Source organism: Malurus melanocephalus, unplaced genomic scaffold (assembly GCF_030028575.1).
Source record: "Malurus melanocephalus ecotype Western Australia unplaced genomic scaffold, MMel_1.1 scaffold_165, whole genome shotgun sequence".
Taxonomy (NCBI): domain Eukaryota; kingdom Metazoa; phylum Chordata; class Aves; order Passeriformes; family Maluridae; genus Malurus; species Malurus melanocephalus.
Window position 1 is genome coordinate 1,523,906 of NW_026623397.1, and position 16,510 is coordinate 1,540,415.

General features: G+C 39.9%; 1 protein-coding gene across 2 annotated transcripts in view; it reads right to left on the reverse strand.

The window, feature by feature from the left end:
- The window catches only part of BRSK2 (BR serine/threonine kinase 2), a 300,274-nt gene extending 286,322 nt beyond the window's left edge, over positions 1-13,952 (reverse strand). For both annotated transcript variants that reach the window (XM_057372174.1, XM_057372175.1), the window contains exon 1: positions 13,537-13,952. In XM_057372174.1, coding sequence (XP_057228157.1) covers positions 13,537-13,630 — 94 coding nt within the window. In that variant the 5' untranslated portion in view covers positions 13,631-13,952. The remainder of the gene's footprint in view (positions 1-13,536) is intronic.
- Positions 13,953-16,510: the final 2,558 nt, after the last annotated feature.

Sequence of the window (16,510 nt, forward strand, 5' to 3'; positions counted from 1 at the left end):
GGGGGGGGGTGTGGAAATCATTAGATCTAAATGGTAGCATTATCCCAGGCCTCTTCATGATGCTTTTTATTTCTGAAAAAGCTATCTATACAAACTGGCTAACCCTGTCAGTCCCAAAAGGGAAGTCAACAATTATCTTAGCTTTAGAGCAGGGCACCATAAAAAAATTTTTTTTTTTACTTGCCAAAGGCTGCACCCAAGTCAGTGACTGAGCCTGTTAAGGCCAGTGAAGACTGCATAGTTATTGTTTCTGAATAATCTGCCTTACAACTGCACAATGACATCATCAGACCCTGTATTGTACACATCTCCACTACTCTTGAAGCCAAGAAATGACCCAGCTAGGACTCTGTAGCATTTCAGAGATCACAAGAGTACAAATAGTGACCCAACCCGTTGAGAAGTTCAGCACCTTTAATCCAAGGGGCCTTGAGACTACAGAATAATCTTGCACAAGAGAATTAGAACTCTAAAGGATCAAGCAAAAGGTTGGTATTTTGTGTACACACATACATACAAAAAAAAAAAAAGACCAACCCTGAAAAGAAGTCCCACATACACAAAGTGTACAATGCATTATGTACAAAAATATTCAGTTTTTCCACATCTGACACACCATATTGATTTGTAGCTGATGCACCGTTTATCAAGAGAGCAAAACAGGCACAACTGCTACAAGTAAGTAACAATGTAAAAGATGGGGAAGACAGGACTTCTACACAGGGCAAGGTTCTTAGGTGCTCTGTTCACTTCTCCAACCTTCACTGCCCTATTTTCTCTGCTCTGTGTGCCAGAAGAGAATAGCACTACCCACCAGTGCTACAATTCCATCTCTGACTGCAAGTTACACATTTCCTTTGATCCAGACCCTTGGCCTTGCCATGTTTTCAAACTCCACCATTTCAACGAGAAGAAAAAGACCTACAGCACACAAGTTTCTCCCCTCTGTTGAAGTCTTCAGAAATCTGCAGTAGAGCAGACACCTGAACAGTAAATATGATGTTCATTTTGCTAATCTAATCAGAGTTGCAATGAATTCTTATGAAGCAGGCCACCCAGTTACCCAGAGCCACAGGCACCAAAGCACTGAGAATAAGTAAGTATTGGTAGAACTAAAGTGGCTTCTCAGCCATAAGTCATCTAATTCAGTGTTGATAAGAGTAATGGTGACAGCATTTGATGACAGCATTAAGGACACAGATCCAGAAACCTTGCCTATCTTTGCAGCATTTTGCCTGAGCAGGACAAGCCACCTGGTAATTAAGGTAGCAACTATCCCAATCATGCTAGTAGTCTGGTTGTGCCTTTCCCTAGCAAAGATGCAGTAATGATAAATGTAAGGACATTTTCTCCATCCTGAAACTTAATGCAGACTGGTTGGATAATTTCAGTACATGTATGTATGGAAAACCAGAGAAGAATTACAACTAAAAGTATTAAAACATTTGCTTGCCTTAATTTGTGTGTTAGCTGAGCAGACAGACTCCTGCTTTAAGGATGAAATATAGTAATTTGTAAAATGCTGGGCCTGTATTTTCAGTTTGAATTGAATTTGCTTACAGTATCATTCCACTTAGTGCTCTAATTTGCTTGAATATTCACTGCAGAGATGTATTCCTAGGCTGCTCTTAACTAGAACACTGCCAGAGGTCTGCCTCTGCTGCCATCAGTGAGAAGCTTGCTCATGAGTCAAACTCCCCTCTCAGAGAAACTTGAGCAAGGCCTTGAAGTCACTGAGACTGCACAGATGTAACTGAGTGGGGAATTTGCCTAAGTAATGTCTTCATTGCAATCAGAAAACAACCAGAAGTAAAAGAGATGTAATTTCATAAATATGAGCAATGAACTAAACCACAGACCCAGAAGAAAGGCAGCATGGGACAAAACACAGAAACTCTAGGACAGATCGTTCTTTATTGYCGATGATCACTGGTTTTAATCAAGCTTTACTGATTGACAAGAGTGGGAAGTGTGGGGGGAAAAGGGTATATTTAATTAGTTTCAAAGGCTAATGATAAACTTTAAGGCTGGTGCTCACAAAGTGTAAGGAATTCTAAAAGCTGTGCCACTTATAGATATGTCTTTACAAAAAAAAAAACAAATGCTCGCGTTTAATAGGGCGATAGTGCCTGTGTCATTGCCAAGTTCTAATATAATACTTGGCTTTGTCTTCGGTGACGATTTTGTACAGACAAGCATTGCAAACACACAAACAGCTCTCAGTCTTCCTCTCAGCTTTCTGCAGGAAAGGACTACTTCAAATACTGCCACTGTACCAAAATGGATACATGGAGGAAATACAGAGAGGGCTCCCGTCTTCCCACACTCCCCGAGCACTGAGCTCAGCTTGCAAACAGAAATGACCAAGTTCAAGTCTCCATCACCCCTTCTTTACACTGCTGCAGCAGCAGAGAGTAGGCAGGAATCCAGCCTGTCAAGCTGTCTGGGGATTCCCCCAGTATTAGGAAATCTTAATGTGCTTTTAGCACCACTTTTTCCTCCTAAATTTGGTGTAAGAATCTTAACCAAGGTGAGGGCAGTATCTGAAGACCAACTGTATTCCATCAGTCTTGATCTGCCACAACAGCAGTGCACAGCTCTCAAAACCAAATGAAGATTAAAGAAGCTGTGATGTTTAGGACAGCTTTCTTTCAACCTGATTTTTTAAAGGTAATAAAATTCAAATGTTTAGGCTGTCTGCCTGCAATTCCCCCATAACATCAGACTCCATTATCAAGCCTCAACCAAATTTGAAAGAGCAAGGGAAGTCTCTAAGATTCTACAAATTTAATGGAAAGTGCTCAATGTCCATGGAAAAAAAGCCTGAGAGATTCAAACGACCACTCTCACTATGGAAAGCTCAATTGTGATTTAATCCTTAATGCATTTCAAGAGAAAAAAAAAWAAAGATGGACAAGCAGCACAGACCGCAAATGAGCCACAAACATTGTCCCCACCTAGTCCAAGAGACAAGGATGGAGAGAGAGCAGGAACAGCAGGGGAACACAGGGTACAAAACTGGAGAATACARAGTTCCTTAGTTTCATTTCACTGAGCAAGTTATGGTTTAGCTGCAGAGGGTAGCACAGAACAGCAAAAGAGCTGAAGCTGGAAGTGATCTCTGGAGATCATGTAGATCAACACCTCTGGTCAAAGAACAATCAACTGGAGTGGCTGCTCAAGGCTTTGTCTACTCTGGATTTGAACAGATGCAAGGAAGGAGACTTCCCAACATTTCTAGGTAACCAATGCAAGGTGCAACCCACTCTCACAGTGGAGGAGCTTATTCCTATGTTTAAATGGATCTTCCTATTCACACACAAAGGCCTTACTTGGATTAGTGCCTTAGCATGAAAGGGATTACATGCAGATAATGAAATAAAAATTATCCTTCCCCTMAGTTCACAAGCTAGGCAAGACACATGAAATGTGGGAAAAAAAGACATCTAAGGGTAAATAATTCTCCAAGGACATACAGTGCAACAATATTAATTTCCCAAAGACAAAGCATCTTGTATAAGTACGACRAAACCATAAAAGTACCTTATTTACAGTCTAACATAACCATACAGGTAAAAAAAAAATCTGATAATATACATTTATTTAGATATGGGCTACGTCCTTGAGTATTTCTACCAGCTCTTCTAGCAGTAGTCATGAACCTATTTAAATAGAGCCTAAGTGAAAAAAAAAGTCAAAAGCCTCAGCCTTTCAACTGTAACATCCCAAAAATTTTTCTGAGAATTCCTTCCTAGTGTCTTAATTAATTTTCTCTATGAGACTGCACTTGTAGAAAGAACCAAATATCTGTCTAGTAGCCTGTAAATTTGGATGACAATCCTTGAACCAGTTTCCATTTTGAAGAGACAAGGTAACTTCCAAGTTTAAAACAAAGACAAACAAACAAAAYCCCAAAAGCAACTAAAAGAAAAACCAATTAACCAACCCAAAAAACCCCACAAAAATACAATCCAAAAAGCAGATGATGAGTACTTCAAAAAGAAAGCCATAGACCAAACCTGTACCTCCTGTCAGCAGGTTGTCTCAACATGACAGCTAAGCTACCCATCATTTAGAACCTAAAAACATGATGGGACATTTGTAACAGGAGAGATTAATATATTYCAGTATGATAAAAATCCTAAAAAGTCAAATCCATTCCTTAATCTTAGGGACAGRTCACAGTTATTAAAAGGAATTCACACAATCACTGAATGAAACTCACCCAGGACAAATGGCTGGCATGATAAGTAACCCAATCCTCTGCTGGCCAATGCTCAGCAAAAGACATCCAAAAATTTTTAACATCCCACACGGTGCATTTCACACCACAAAGATTTGGGATATGAAGTCTTTATTCTCCCACTTAAGCGTGTGCTTTAATTCAAATGCAACAGAACAGTAATCTTAGCAAAGTCTTAGGCTAGATGAGCCCAGACTTTATCAGAGCAGGACATTTTTTTTTTTTAGTAGGATTTTTTAAAAGGAAATTGTATATCTCCAGCTCATGTTAAGCTGCAAATATGTTCTTACAGGTCCCTCTCTTCCTCATAAATGATATTCCTATAAGGCAGATGAGCCAAAACTATGAACCTGGGCTTTGGTGGGTCTCATCGTGGACCAAAGCAAAAAAACAGTCACTTTTTCAAGATGAGTATCCATGTAGAAATCTAGTATCTACATTGCTAGCCACATATAAAAAAGATAAGAAAAAGAATGAAAGAGCCAAGCAACTCCATCATCGTTCCCTGCTGTGTTAGTATGAAGACCTGGTACATTCTCATTTGCAGCCACTGTTCCAATTTGTCAGACTGAAATTAATAGTTCTAACAGTAGGCTTTAGACAATCACTAAAAAAACAACATGTTTTTGGTCCAGTCCAGTTTACTTCTTCCAGAAACCAGCTCCTCAATTACTTCTGTTGCAGTCAATAGTACTTTTAATAGATAAAATACAAGAGGAGTCATTTTATGGCCTTAAAAGCTGAACACACAGAGGAATGACACTGCAAAAACAAAGTGTGTCAATACACAGGTAAAATTAGACATTATTAAAAAAATATACACCTTTCCACACTGACTTGTTTTCTCCCACATTAAGCATATAGTGCAAAAGATAGCAAATCAAAATTGCAAAACCCTCAGGATACAAAGACAGCATGTTGTTTTGTAAGTAGAAGCAGAGTCAGAAGAGCACTTACTAAATGGATGCCTNAAAAAAAAAAAAAAAAAAAAAAAATTAAGGTAAGCACTTCACTGGAAATATTATCATGCTTACAATTCCCACATAGTGTTGAAACATTAAAACAAGAAAGAAAAATAGATTAACACTTGCACCCTACCCTAAGCCAACCTGACAGTGATTCCTGCATTAACCCATCTGCTGTCAATTGATTTTGCAAATCTCAGTGCAAAGTTGTCAGTAGCTGGCAAGTTACCTACTTTCTTCCAAACTCCTTAATTATCAAATCACTGACTATCAATGGGTGGATATTRGATAAGAAACTGAAAAGCAGCCTGTGACCTGTGGTGAGCTACATGAAKAATGGTCCCCTCCAGTCTAACCTTACCCCACCTCAAATTAAAAATGTTTATGAGAAAAAAAATTTAAAAGTATTCCTTGTACTTCTAAGCAGGCAATAACCTTTATCAAGGAAGCCAAAGTAGGTACAACGAAAGTCTAAAAGGCAGAAACTGCTTGGAACAACCACKGGGTGCAAAACAGTAAGCTTGGCCATTAGAACTCCATGAGAGTTATAAAAAGCAGTTTAAGGGCTACTTTGTATCAGCTAACATATGTCTCTGTGGCCTTCGGGAAACAATGAAATCATTCCCTCAAAATAAAACCAAGAGCACTAACAATTCAAGGCAAGTGTTCCACTCTACCAACTCCAGCACTAACTACGCAGAGCCACCTGCATCAGCCTGAAGGTTACTCTGCCCTCTGCGAAGGCAACAGCACCATTTGCAACCTGGATTTGCTTAAACACACACCATTTACCTTCTTTGTTCATATTGCTTTCTATCCTTAGTCTCATGACACGCTTGCATTTAACAGCCTTTAAAAAGTTTATCCCAAGGTCATCACAAAAGAAAGTGTATTCCTGTTTATACAGTCCACAGGACAACTGCATCCTCACAGGCATCTCTGCCACAAATGACACATCCAAGAACAAAATGCTTGCAGCTRCTTCAATAGCCAGTAATGCACTTCTATGAAAGGAACCAAAACAAATTCTGCTGTTCCATCTAAACTCCGTAAAAACCCAACTTTCAAAAGCTATGAAGTGTAGAAAAAAAATTTTGAGTAATTTTTTAGTGTGGTTTTAAACATATTTTTATTAGTAATAGTATTAGTAAACRTAATAAATAAACATTTTGTACCCCTATTCAAAATTAAATGTAGAATAAGTAAAATGAAACTKGATGAACAATATTAAAATAGGCTCTAAAAGTAGGCCTTTTTGATTAAGTTTCATTCAGTCACACTTGTGTACCTTTTAAAAAGACTTTCTGGAAAACTTACATCTACCAAGCATGGATGCTCATCAGAATCATGTCCAAACCATCCAGGAAAACTGAATTTTTGGTTTGCACTTGCAAACATCTGTGTTGGAAGTACTTGCACAATGATCCAAGTAGAATGCAATTCTCTTATGCAATATATTCAACAGACTACATTTGAGAGCACAATTCAAATCTTTGAATACTGCATAAGTGCAACCAATCCATAAGTGAAGTAAAGACAGTTGGGGAAAGAAGATATAAATAGCTATTTGCCGTAAAATCTGAAACAAATAAGGATTTAAAGGAAATCACTCTGCATTTAGAGACACTGCAGATGAAGACGGTTCAAGTTCATTAAGAACACTATTTACAACAAATTATTCATGTTATTCTACAGATCATTATGGCTGTTTTGTAGAAAAACATAATGTTTATGCATGAACTGGAAATGGAACAATCTCCTCATATTCCATAAGCAGAATGAACAGCATTATTGACTAGGATTGCTAAACATCTTGGGCTTGTTTAAAACAAAACCAGAAAATTTCTTTGGGATATTTCTTAATAGGACAATCCACAACAAACAAAAAAAAAAAAAAAAAAAAAAAAAAAAAACCCAAAAAAAAACAAAAAAAAAAAAAAACAACAAAAAAAAAAATCCACCCTCATCTATCTACCACGGACTTGATGATATTTCTACTGAAGTCAGCTCAACTGAAAACATGGACTGACTTCACAAGGGCAAATTACAGCATCTTAGCATTTGAAGAGGACCGCTACTTGAGCATTCACTTATGTCTTTGCCTTTACTGTACCTTCATGGAAACCTACARCCAGGCTTCCACCTCGTCTTGTTATGACTGTTCTCCTATGTGCATAATACAGTCCTCATGCAATGTCTCTCACTTCAGAGGGTACTACTTCCAAACTTCTCATTTCCTTTCAAAATTTTCTGAAAGTTGGAATTCTTCCACCACCTTCATTTGTTCTATACTACATACTTGCTAATTTTTAGGTGTGTATCACATTTATTATTGTCATCCCAATTACAGTTTAACTCTCTAAAGCACACAATATTAAAATGTAATGTATGGAATAAACTTCTAGTATACCGAAAAACACTGCAATGCTGGAGAATGCAAATCATACACTGTCTGCTCCACTCAGTTTACAAAAGGAATTTTAAGAACCAGCCTAAAATGCTACACTTTGTCTTCTCATCGAATCMCAGGTTTTCTAGAGATCAAAAGCATTCCTCTCAATAGGTAAATTCTAATGAGAAGCTTTTTCCTTTCCTCAGTGTCTCTCCTCACCCTAATGCAGTCCTTTTCACTGTAGCASAACAAAATGACATTAGAACAGTAATGAAAAGTAAAAAAATGCTTGAACAGTGGAAGAACCCTATTTGTGAATTCAGTCCTTCCATAGTTCCTGCTGACATCTGAAACATAAGTATTTAGTCRCAGAGTTCTACCCATTTGACAGTACCCGACTTCTGGCAACTCTCGGGTGAGAAAGCTTACTGTGCTTTACAAAGAAAAACAATAATGCAGAGGCTGCTGCTGTTGCCACAAGTTCATAATAATTGTGCTACTGATATTGACATAAATGACTAATGGTGTGCCCCTACAAAGTCTGAGGAAGGATGGAAGTTAAAAATCCTTTTCACTGCATTTAGCAAACAGAAATTTGCTAGTTCAAATGGTAAACAAAACAAAACAAATAAAAARAGTGGAACTCAGAAAAGGGATAGATGAAATTTCCAGTTCAGACAAGTGGCAGGGTAACACTAGCTTAGTTCAGGCAGTAAAGCAAGCAAACAGTACTTTTTAACGGTCAGATGAAAGGTACAATAAGTTAAGAAAGATCAAATCTCTCAAATCTCATAATCATTACTTGATAATCCATTAAGTGAAAGTCACTGTGACAACCTTTCTTGGGAAAATTTCATTCTTAAGACCTCTACTACCTACAGTATTGCTTGCAGTATTTATTTCTATGATTACTAATTCAACATTTAAGCCTTCACAGACTGTAATGGTGAGGAGTATGGATTTATATTGTTCTGAAAGAAACTTTCATAAGGAAAGTAAAGTAAATATATGAAAACATTATTAGGATAGATACTGGCTTATTGTTTCTTTGTGTGTTTAAAAAAGCCATGAGGAAATCTACAATGATTTACACCACTTACAATGATATATTCATCTAGACAGCTAAATGAAAGAAAGCTGTACTCTTTAGATTCTCTCTAGATCTAATACTGTGGGTCAGGAAAAAAAATTATAGCAGTATGAATGAAAAGGATATACTTTGTTTAGCCTACTTACCTAAGGAAACCAGGCTTCTGAGATCACATTGAATACTCAAACATTCCTTGAACAGAGATGAAACTTTCACTTTCAACCAAATTTGACAGAGACAAAAAATTTAACAATTTCAGTTTCTGCCAGTGTCATGGAAACAGATGGTTATGGCTGTAAAGAAACATCCTGTTTAAGCTCTCACTAAATAAAAGGCTATTAAATTCACTAGGTCCCAAATTTAATGATTTCTGTTCTTACATAACCCAATAGCACACTGCTGAACACCTCACTCATGGCTTATATATAATTAACATGTTATACACCAAAATAGCTGTAAGCTATATGGGATGCAATGCAGAAAAGGAAACCCCTGCACTTTTTGTGAAGGTCAAAGTGCCGTGAGTTTCAAGCAAGACACTTTGTGCCGGGCTTAAAACAGAATAAAAGGAACATGACAAAATAGATAAGCTTCCATGAAGTTTATCTCTAAGTTAATAGAGTAACTCACACTTAGAGCCAACACCTCATTGCTTGTGGACAAATCAGTATTTTAGAAATTTCAACTAGAAATTGAACKGGTGCTAGAGCAAACAATGCTGAAGCCTCTACAGTGTCAAATGAAAATGCAACAAAACCCTCCAAAATGCTGAAGACCTCTACCAGAAATACTTCAGTTCCTCATCTTTGTACTCATTAATAAATATTCAGTACAGTCAGTTTGAATTACTGTTAACGAGTTTCAAGGGTGAAATAGGGGTTAACAAGACCAAAGAAACCCATGAACAGAGATAACTAAGGAATTCTAGAAAAAAAAAAAAATCAGAGCAAGGAGTACACAAGCACCTGGTCTCATGTAGARTAAGTGGCAAATAGAGAAAAGCCTCTATCTTAACTAAAACACTGCTTCATGTGTTTCAGGTGTGACTGGGGCTTCYCAAGGTACACTGTTTCCACCTGTGTTATTGTAACAGGACACACATCCTTTGCTCATTACTGTTTATTACAATGAAAACCTCCTATAATTAACTGTAAAAGAAGGTACCAGTGAAACTGAGATAAACTAAACTTTMTCCACACACCCATATATATACACACAGCAGTGCTTTTTACACTGACAGTTCCGTAAAATAGTTTTTTGAGTACAATGATCATGATTATGATGCCCCTTGTATTCTTGCAAGATCTTTTAAATAGAAATTCCATGAGCTATTCTGCTAGATGACGTCAAGAAGAGGTGCTCTGAATTCAACCTATTACAAAAGCAAACCATCTTGCTACTGTACTCAAATGATACGTTAAATTCATATGCTGCACTATTAAAAATAATTTTTCTCTCTCTGTCATACCCACTAGCAGCAAAGTCCTAAGTACAACTATTTTTCAGCACTGCCCCATGTAGCCCTCTTCCAACTTCTCTGCCTAAGAGGCCCTAATCCTCTCTTTGTGGCAYCAGTCACCCTTGGCAAGCTTGACGCAACAGCCCAGAAGGCTGCTCAGGACAAATTTTGCATATCTGATCAATCAACACTTTCAGTTGTTACCCACCAATTTGAACAGAAGGTTTTTCCCTGTCAATTTTGCCCACCCAGTGCCAGATGTCACCAGGTCCCACTAATGTCCCAAGACACCACTACTGGACCTCTTTGCAGGGACCAGTAGGTTGCCGCTGGTAAACACTTTTGTTCAGCTTTTAGGCAGCAATCAGCGAGAACTTCACAGAGAGGAGGTCAATGAGAATTCTACCATTAAGTTCTCCGTCCATTGCACCCTCTTTAAGTCTGCTCTGAACTATGAATGAACCCACACTCCTCCCCAAAAACTTTCTTCTGATGTCAGTAAAAGCAGGTAAGAGGGATTAACACATTTGCATAATGCCAATGTATCTGGGAGCAAGGCCAGACCTGTCTATCTGAAATAACTTTACAGAGTCAATAATTTTTTATTCCAAATTAAAATGATGGATATGAAGATCACTGTAAAATGGACAGGACTTTGCAACACAACTTACACTTTCTTTCTATTCATCATTACATTCTGCCAGATTTTATTTCTCACTCTTCCTCATGTGCTTGGAAAAAAAATCTAAGACATTACCTCCTAATCTTCCAAGGTTTAAAGTCAAACTCTAAAGGAATTATTACAACCACTACTTCCTTCATCTGTATGCCACTGCAACCCAAATGCACAGGTACAAAATCTAGTGTGGTGAACCAGGCCCTCATACTGCACTGCTTGTCCTCTTCCTAAAACACTGCAGATTGCCTGCTTACCCTCCAAAACAAGCAGGATGACGATGAGCTACATGCCACACACTGTTCATGCCACTCTGCATGCTCCCATGCTGTGATTAGCACAGAAAATGCGAGAATACCAGAAAGCATCTTTCCATATTTAGCCATGTATGCTTAATACTGAGTTAGATTTCACCCCGGTGCATTATTCCATTAATCAAGGGTGGGTATAACAAGAGAGAGACAGACTGACATCAGCTACTTTCAAGATTTCYCTTCCTCCTTCCCCCACCTTTATCTTCTATGACACCATGTATTGTGCATTTCATGTGCATTCATGTGTGCAAACAGCAGAGACTTATCTATAAAGATCAGTTATACGGTAAAACTACAAAAGAAAACTTTCACCCTTGTCCAGCTGGTTGAATAACTGCAGAGGCCAACAGCAGCAAGCCTCTAAATACATCCTGTTCTTCTCTCTCCACCCCCACGTCTCTAATCACTTAGGAGGAAGATAGGAAGATTAGCAGAGAGGAAAAAAAAATAACCAAAGCTGCAGATAACCCTTTAGGACCACAACGTCAGGCTATAAGAACATGGAGCAAAAGGTGAATGCAGCTGTATTTTCAGGAATCCCAGGCACAATTGTATTTAAAGGGGAGGGAGGGGTACTGAGAAGGTGAGAAAGAGAAAAAAGGAAATGGTGATGAAGACAAAAATGAATTTGTCAGCTGGTTCTTTGATCACCTGGTGTATACAGGAAAGGATTATCAGCAGAAATAGGGCAGTTTTATTAACAATATACCCCAATTTTTCTTGTAGAATATTTTCATTACCATTATCAGAACAAATTTTAGTAAGAACACAGCTGCAGAAGACTCACAGAGCTATTCAAAGGATAAAGGTGGTAACCAAAAACAGTGACAGAAAACTACCTTTAGCAGCTGATACACTGAAGAGATTTGAAAAAAAAAGGGAAGAAATATAAATAAAAGTCACTTCTACGAGAAGACAATGTCATCTTCATCCATGTCTCTGAACGGTTGCTATGGGGTTGTGAAGAGGAGGGGAAGGATGGGGGGAGGTTATAATCAATCATCTCAGAAGAGCATTGCTTCTTACAGAGAAAGATCTGGATTTTGACTGTGTCCGTAAGAAAATTGCGGACTGCAGAGCTGCTGCCACGCAGGGCAGTGAGGAAGCAGGCAGAGCAGAGGCAGCAGCTGGGGATGGAAACGCCTATTAAATCCTTTAGACAACAGATGGGCAAAGCTCGGCTGGGTTATAAAAAAAAAATACACCACAATGCATCATGTTTTATTGTCCCACCATAATGAACAACACTTAACACCCACATGCCCAAAGAAGCCCCCCTATGGCTGATCTTACCCCTTCCGTAAATTATAATCTCAAGTCTCAATCCACTTTTGGGGGGATCCCAACCCAATGAATTTGCCAGATGCCATTGCTGATTGCACCTGTTACTAAAAATAAAAAATATTTTTTTAAAAAGGGAAGACATTTGGGCTTCTTTTTAAGGGATTTTCTTCCAATTAATACTCCCCTGCCCTTGAAGTGAATATGCTATCCAAGCAAGCAACAGTAAGTCCAGATCTTGAACGCATTTAGGGGATCTAATTATGTCATGTAGGGCAGAAGCACCTGCTCTCTGCTAATTCCCTCCACTCGCTTTCCTCTTTTTAATATTTCTTACCATTGTTTCATTCAGGAAAATCTGCCRGGGGCGAGTTTCATAAACAAGCTTTAAGAAAAATAATTAAATAACCTCCCTTCCCCCCTCTCAACCCCTCCTACAAAAACACAGCATAATCAGAATGAATTCTTCTACCCATCCTCTATTTTTCTTTTATTTCAGACCCTACCCACAAAAACCACCAGCCCATCCATCCATATTTGCTAAATACCCACAGCAGTCAGTGCCAGAGACATACTGTACATATTTCCACCACCCCCCCCCAACTGCACCTTAAGGACTACACCCTTTTCAATCATGATGTCATGAAATACTGCTGGTGACTCCCCCACTACCACCATCACCACCTCCTCGGTACTACATGGCTGTGAACCTTTAATTTCAATATAATTTGATTAAAAAGAAAAATGCTCCTAAGTAGGGCAGTGAAGAAACGGATGTGAAAATTCACCACCAGCAGATCAGCTATTTTTTCCTCTGCATGCACTCTGGCTGTCATCAGAACAACACCCATTAGCAGGAGTAATGAACATAAAGCATCCTGGGCTTTTTTTATTTTTCTTTCCTTTTTAAGTAAAGAAGAAAAGAAAAAAAGGAAGAAAAGGAAGAATTAAAATAAAAAAACTAAAAATAAATAAAGGCCAAAATCCCCCATGAATATTATCTGCACTGAAACAGCAAATGGGAAAACCTGAACCCTCAAACACCCCATCCCCAACACCTCACTGGCTGCTACAGCACCTTCCCTCTAGCACCGGTGCTGCTGCAAAAGAACCAACCTGTCTGTCCTTTTCCTAGGGTTTTCTCCAAACGATAGGGTCCAACATATTGTGCATGTTGAGCTCCGCTGCCTTCTTTCCCTGTTGATGTCATTTCTACCTGGATCTGTAATTCTGCAATGTGTATGTGCTGATGAGCTGGAATCTCTCTCTCTGCAGCTCTTTAAATTCCCACTTTGCAGCTGTGCAAGCAAAGCACTCTTTTTCTTTGCTTTAGTCCCCTTGGTTGCAGATTTTCGTCTTCCTCCTCTTTCTTTCCTCTCTCTCACGTGCTTGTTTTCTCGCTGGGTCTGCTCGGGACGCTGAAAGACGAAGGAGTTATTTTAATGTTCAAAGAGGGGGATCTACGATCCAAGCCCAAGGAGCATGATGCTGGTGATCCGAGCTCCGCACGCCTTGTTCTCTCTAGGAGCTGTTCAAGGGAGAGCCAGAGCTGGAGCAGCGGAAGAGCCGGGGCCCGGAGCTGTGAATGACATTAAAAGCAGCCAATCCCCTCGTCTCCCACCTTCTTCTCCCCTCCTCCTTCCACTACCTTTTCTTTTCCATCAGCAGCAGTTGCTGCCTCTGCCTGCTACAGAGCATCATGACCAATGGCAGCAGCAAGCACCTAAGTTCATCAGCCTATTGATAAGGCACAATTAAATATAATTTAATGTGTATATTAATTTAAGATCCAAACATACACTTTTTTTTTTTAATCTCTGAGTTCTGCTTCACTGTGCAGCTGCAGTTCCATATTGTTAGAGAAAAARCAAGATTGTGACAGGAAAGGGAGGGAAAAAACTGCATCTTAAAATAAGCTTGGGATATTATTTGATTCTGTTTGATTCTAGTGGACCTGTGCCTCCTGGGGGGTTTACACTTTAAAGAGAACCTTAGGGAAAGAGGGGGGGCAGGGGGAGAAGAGGAAAAATAACAGGGACAATCCTGTAACCACTAAACTCCGCTTTTTAATTTCGTGGGAGCAAATAAATTTCAGGTCCTTGGATGAACAGATCAGAAATTGAATGGCCACTCTCTTAATTAAAATTGCAACCGAAAATCCAGGGATTAAATGGTAATAGGAACAGATTGCCTGATCCACAGGCACCATACTAGCAGTGTAAGAAAACTTTCACTGTTTTTTTTTTTTTTTCCAAGTATTTATGCCTGTGTTTAACCTTCAGAGATTTAGGAGCTGGATGAAAGAAAGGATTCTGCAGAAATGCTTCAAGGTCAGCAGAAGCCTATGTACTTTCTGGATTGTGGACCACACAACAGTTTCAGCCAGACTCCAGGGATATCAAGCTGAAGATGTTTACAACACACAAATTCCATTTTTACCTTCTCTTCCCTACTTAACTCCAGACAGAAAACTGGTCAAAATACTGCTATTCAAATTCCAACTGAGATACAGAGAGAGCAAGAATTCTGAAGTCAGAGAGGGAAGCCTTGACAAGCCTGTAAAGAGAGGGCAAAACTTGTACAAGCCTTATTATCTGTTGCTCATTGTGAGGAATCTATTTCAGGTTTGTTTATTTGATTTTTTTTGAAGAGTGAAATTTACCTTTTTTAAACAACTATATATACARACAACAGATGCTCTTGTAAATTTCTATGAAACTACAAATTGGCTCTACCTGTACCACAGACAACATGCCTATCCAACAGGTTGCAGAGGAGTTAGTGAGATGAGGAGGTGGGAGGAAATCAGGCCTGTAGAATGAAACCTTAAACCAAGGTTTCCTCAGAAAACAACACCCTAACACTCGGAAAAAAAAAAAAAAAAAAAAAAAAAAAAAAAAAAAAAAAAAAAAAAAAAAAAAAAAAAAAAAAAAAAAAAAAAAAAAAAAAAAAAAAAAGCCTTGCTTTACTCTTTATGGCTCAACTTTACTCACTTCTAGACTGTGTCAGTGCAGCAACCTGTCAGCAAACTCCAAACCACCATCCCCATTCCTCAGCCTCCCCCCGCACAGCGTGCCCTGTGTGATCACCCACCATGACTCCCTCTCTGCTGAGGACTGCTCCTGTGTCTTTGCAGTGCTAACCTCTGCCCCCTCCAGCACCTACAGGTGTTTACTTTACCCTTTCTACTAAACTCAACTCCACAYTGCCATTTCTCCAAGCTCCCCACACCTTACCTTGCTCATTGTTCTCCCACCACRCCTCTGCTCCCCTTTCATCCTCACCGCCTCACGCATTCTCCCCTCAGAGCACCTGTGTGTCGCCTCATGCACCTGAGCCCGCAGCCCCTCACCAGGGAAGGAGGGAAGAAAGCTGGGGAAAACACAMCCACAGCCAGGGTGGCAGGTCTTCATGCTGTGCTGCAGTCCCCTCAGCCCGGCAGCCTTTGGCAGAGCMGCAGGAGCWGAGGAGRGGRGCAGAGAGGAGGCAGCAGTGCTGCTGGCAGCCGCAGCGCCATGGCGGCTYCTCCCGCCCAAAGCGGTGAGAGGGRCGTTGTGGGCCGGAGGGCAGCGGGATGGCTGTGTGAGGCACCCCTGAGGAGAGGCACTGGGCAAATGGGCTCAATGGCTAATGGGGGCTGACAGGCCGACGAGACCTGTCCCATGGCCGAGGGGTGAGGCACCACCTGCCCTGGGACGAAGCAAACCTGGCCCAGGTGCCACTCCGGGCTCGGAGCTTGCAGCACTGACAGAGCTGAGGGCTCAAACACACAACCATGAGGCTCAAAGGTATCAGGGTGGACCCAGTCTGGTCCATCCTGCAACATGATTGAAAAAATGTCTCTGGAACTTGAGGCACAGACCACATCCCTCAGAAGCTCTCCTTTCCCTGTGGCTTACGAGCCAGGATGGGGCTGTTCCAGGTGAGGCACCATGGTGGGAGAAGCCTGGGCCAGGCTTTTGGAAATCAAGTGTTGGGGGGAATCAAAATGTGTTGTGGTTTCAGACATTTCATTTGCCCCTAAACGTTTGGCCAACTCCTGCTGTCAAAATGTCCCTACAGTCAGTAAGGCACAATGCTGAATTGTGGC